This window comes from Brassica napus, chromosome C4 (genome assembly GCF_020379485.1).
Source record: "Brassica napus cultivar Da-Ae chromosome C4, Da-Ae, whole genome shotgun sequence".
In the NCBI taxonomy this organism is placed as follows: Eukaryota; Viridiplantae; Streptophyta; class Magnoliopsida; order Brassicales; family Brassicaceae; genus Brassica; species Brassica napus.
In genome coordinates this window covers 34,300,393-34,304,356 of record NC_063447.1, presented here as the reverse complement: position 1 = coordinate 34,304,356, position 3,964 = coordinate 34,300,393, and the positions used below count along the sequence as shown (strand labels likewise).

Below are 3,964 nucleotides of genomic sequence, written 5' to 3'. Positions count from 1 at the left end.
TCAAAGGAATCCGCCGCCATCCGCCGTAAAGGTATTAAAGGAAATGCTGCTAAGATTCACTTTGGCTTCAAAGGAATCAGATTATTTCGTTGTATCAAAACAACTAGAATTGGAGATTTCGATTACTTTGGCTGCAAAGGAATCGTTTCAGTCTTTGATACTTCACTGACTATGTGAGAATTTTTTGATTTATTTTGTTTTGTAGCACTATGGAAGTTCTTTGCGTCTGTGGACAATGGAGGTCAAAAGATGCATTTCAGTGGGAGTTTCATGTCGATTTGAACAGGAATGCATCTTTCATTTCCATAGAAGAAGATCTTCAATTTGAAGATTTGATGAAGATTGTCTCTGAAGATTTTAAAGAGGAAGTGATTGGTTTGAGTTATGGGATGTCGCTTGACATCAAAAGCACTGTTGAAGGTTTCCCTCCCATCTCCGTTGCAAACACTCGCCATCTCAGAAGCTTTATTGGGAAGAGTAGATCATTTGATGGAACCTGTCGGTTGTGTGTTAAGGTTTGTATGATTTTTTCAACTAAATTATTCAAGATACCTTTCCTAATCACATATTAAGCCATTCAGAACGACTTGACTTTTTGCAGGTTAATGCTGATTCAGCTAGCTGTAACAATCAAGCTTCTGATACATTTGCTTCGCCTGTTTCTACTGTCAAGAGAGAAATACAGGTACATCGTTTCTATTTTTGTTTTTGGGTTGTTTATGTTAGTATGATATTTTAGACTGTTCAGGATAGGCTTCCTAATCAAGTACTAAGCATTCCAAAACAACTTGACCTTTGCAGGTTCATACTGATCCAACAAGCTGTAACAGGGAAACTAGTGATACATTTGCTTCTCATGTTCCATTGAATGCCATTCCAGTGTTTTGTTCTACTGTGCAGAGAGAAAAACAGGTACATCGTCTCTAATTTCCTCTTTTTTTTTTTCTGTTTGTGTTTGTATGATTTTCTTCTTTCTTATACTGTTCAGGATAGGCTTCCTAACCAAGTACTAATCCTTCCAGAACATCTTGATTTTGCAGTGTCTTCTTTACGAAGGTGTTTCTACAGTTCCTCTGAATTCTCTTCCGGATTTTAGTCCTGTCCATATTGGACTTTCACCAACAACGAGAAGAGCTGGTGATATTAAGGTGAATAGATATTTTAAGACCAAGGGAGAGTTGATGTTGAGGATGAAGAAATGGGCTTTAGAGTGGAAGTTTGAGTACAAGACTGTCTCTTCTAACAAGTCAAGAGTGTTATTGAGTTGTGTTGATGACAATTGCACGTGTAGGATGTGTGCTACTAAGCTACCTCTTTCAGACTTTTTCGTTGTTAAAAAGTATGTTCATGAGCATACATGCGATACAACACACATGAATGCCAACCACAGACAAGCATCTGCAAAGTTGTTGGGTTCTTTGATTTGCAGCAATTATGGAGAAAAGAAGGAAGGTCTCAAACCGAAACAGATCATTAAACAGGTCAGGATTCTGCATGGCTTTCACATCAATTACAAACAAGCTTGGAGAGTGAAAGAAGAAGCTCAGTTTTTGGTTAGAGGGACTCCTGAAGACAGCTATTACAATTTGTCTAGGTGGTTGTACAAAGTCACAAAGGCAAACCCTGGTTCGTTAACTTATCAACAAGTGGATGCTGCTGGAAAGTTCAAGTATGCATTTTTGGCTTTTGGTCCATCGATAAGGGGATTCTCATTGATGAGGAAAGTTATTGCAGTAGATGGTATATTTCTGAAGGGAAAATTCAATGGGACTTTATTGGCAGCTTGTGCTCAAGATGGGGATTATCATCTATATCCTCTGGCCTTTGCAGTGGTTGACGCAGAAAATGGCGCCTCTTGGAAATGGTTCTTTAGAGGTTTGAGCCAGATGATCCTGGACGCTTCGGATCTTGTTTTTGTATCAGACAGGGCTATCTCCATTGCTTCAGCGCTGGAGGATGTTTATCCCTTATCTCACCATGGAATCTGCAGGATCCATCTGCTCCGCAACATCACTCCTACATATTCAAAGACTGGTCTGCTTCCTCTGGTGGAAAGCGCTGCTGATGCTTACACGTGTCACGAGTTCTGGTTAATCTTCAAGGACATAAAGGATAAATGTCCTGAATTGGCCAAGTATCTGGAAGATTCGGATTTTAGGAAGTGGGCACGATGCTTTGCGCCTGCGAACAGGTACAATATCATGACTACCAACATTGCTGAGTCTCTCAATTCTATGTTGAAGCTGCCTCGTGAGTTGCCACTGATCTCTCTCCTTGAGACGATCAGATTGACACTCACCACTTGGTTTTTTGAGCGACGCGAAGCGGCTGCGAAACATAAGCACCTGGTTACTCCAAAAGTTGTGCAGAAGTTGGTATCCAGGTTTGGGGCTGCAATGGTGCTGAATGTGTATCAAGTTGATCAAAACGAGTTTGAGGTGAAGGATGAAACTATGAAGTATGTTGTTGATTTGGAGAAACGGCATTGCACTTGTAATGTTTCCGACATTGACAAGATTCCCTGCATTCATGCAATTGCCGCTGCTAAGTATATTAAGAGAGATGAAAACCGTTACGTCGATACATCTCACTTGACAGAAACGTGGGCTAAAGCCTATGCCGAAAGCATACACCCTGGTGGAGAGTTGTCAACGTCCACCTATCCAGCGAATATTGACGAACTGTCTTGCCAACCTCCAGCTACCAAAAAGAGAAGTGGACGTCCTCCTACAAAGAGAAAGAGATCCGTTGGCGAGTTTGGTGTTCCTGGATCTAAATCTCAGTCCCACAAGTGCAGCAGATGTGGCATAGGAGGACACAACAAGATCACATGCAAGAGGCCTATAGGATGAAGATCTTTATTCATCGTTGCTCTATTCTTTTTCATTACCATGTTTTTTACATTTTTATTGATCATTCATGGATGTTGGTTATTTGATGGTTACATATACAACCTAGGTTTCAATGCATTACTCTCCAAAACTCCAAATCACAATTTGAAATTTCCTTATTTTTTGTACTATACAATCTTATCTTTTGATTTCATTTCAATTTTAGTTCAAACTTCTTTGCTAGAAAGAAACACGGTAATATTCAACTATTCTGGAATCCCATCCTGAAACTCAGAGTTTCTTTCCAAAGTTTATAATATAAAGTTTGCGGTTAAATTCATTTATATGGACACATATATCAGATGATTCACCTCAGCCTAGCGGCTAAACCACCTATCTTTCCAAATCTGAAACACTTGTCCCGACCTTGGTTCAATACCCCTTGGAATCAGATTTTTTTTAAAAATTATAGTTGAATACAGATAAAAGAAATATATTTCGTTACTTACTTCACCTAACGATTGAAACACACTTGGTCTAGTGGTAGACCTTATTCCGCATTTCCTCTCAGACATTTCAGGTTCGAATCCTGGGAGATGTGTATATTTTTATTTTATTTTTCTCCAAATTTTGCTAATCACAATTTGTACGGTTAAATATGTTTATGTGGAAAAATCTACCAGATTATTCTCCTCGGCCTAGCGGCTAAACCACCTATCTTTCGAAACGGATACACTTGTCCCGACCTGGGTTCGATTCCCCTTGGAATCTGATTTTTTTTTTAATGGTTCCTTTCTAAAAGAGACATCATTTATCTCGGTAACCGTTTAATAATCGAAAGGTTGCTTTCTAAACCATTTTATAGTAATCGAAGGGTTACTTTTCGTTCTATATATACAAGGGACGATATCATATCTCTTTTTTTACTGACTTCATTTCTTCTGTGTTTATTCATTTCGATCTGAGTTAGTTTTCTGTTTTTCTCATTCATTCAATTTACAAACTTTTCTCATTCATCAAGTTTCAATGGAAGGTTCAAAGAAGATGATGAAGCGTCCCATAAAGGAGGTTTACGGATCTGATGCTTCCGAAGGTTTCAACAAAGGAAAGGCGGAAACTGTGGAACGTTACAG

The 3,964-nt window shown here is 39.0% G+C and overlaps 1 protein-coding gene across 1 annotated transcript; it reads left to right on the top strand.

The window, feature by feature from the left end:
• The first annotated feature begins 209 nt into the window (after nucleotides 1-209).
• On the top strand, nucleotides 210-2,852 carry LOC106398120. Its single transcript, XM_022701715.2, has 4 exons — nucleotides 210-515; nucleotides 602-685; nucleotides 802-912; nucleotides 1,041-2,852. Exons 1-4 carry the CDS (start codon nucleotides 210-212, stop codon nucleotides 2,850-2,852), a joined length of 2,313 nt encoding a protein of 770 aa, XP_022557436.2.
• Nucleotides 2,853-3,964: the final 1,112 nt, after the last annotated feature.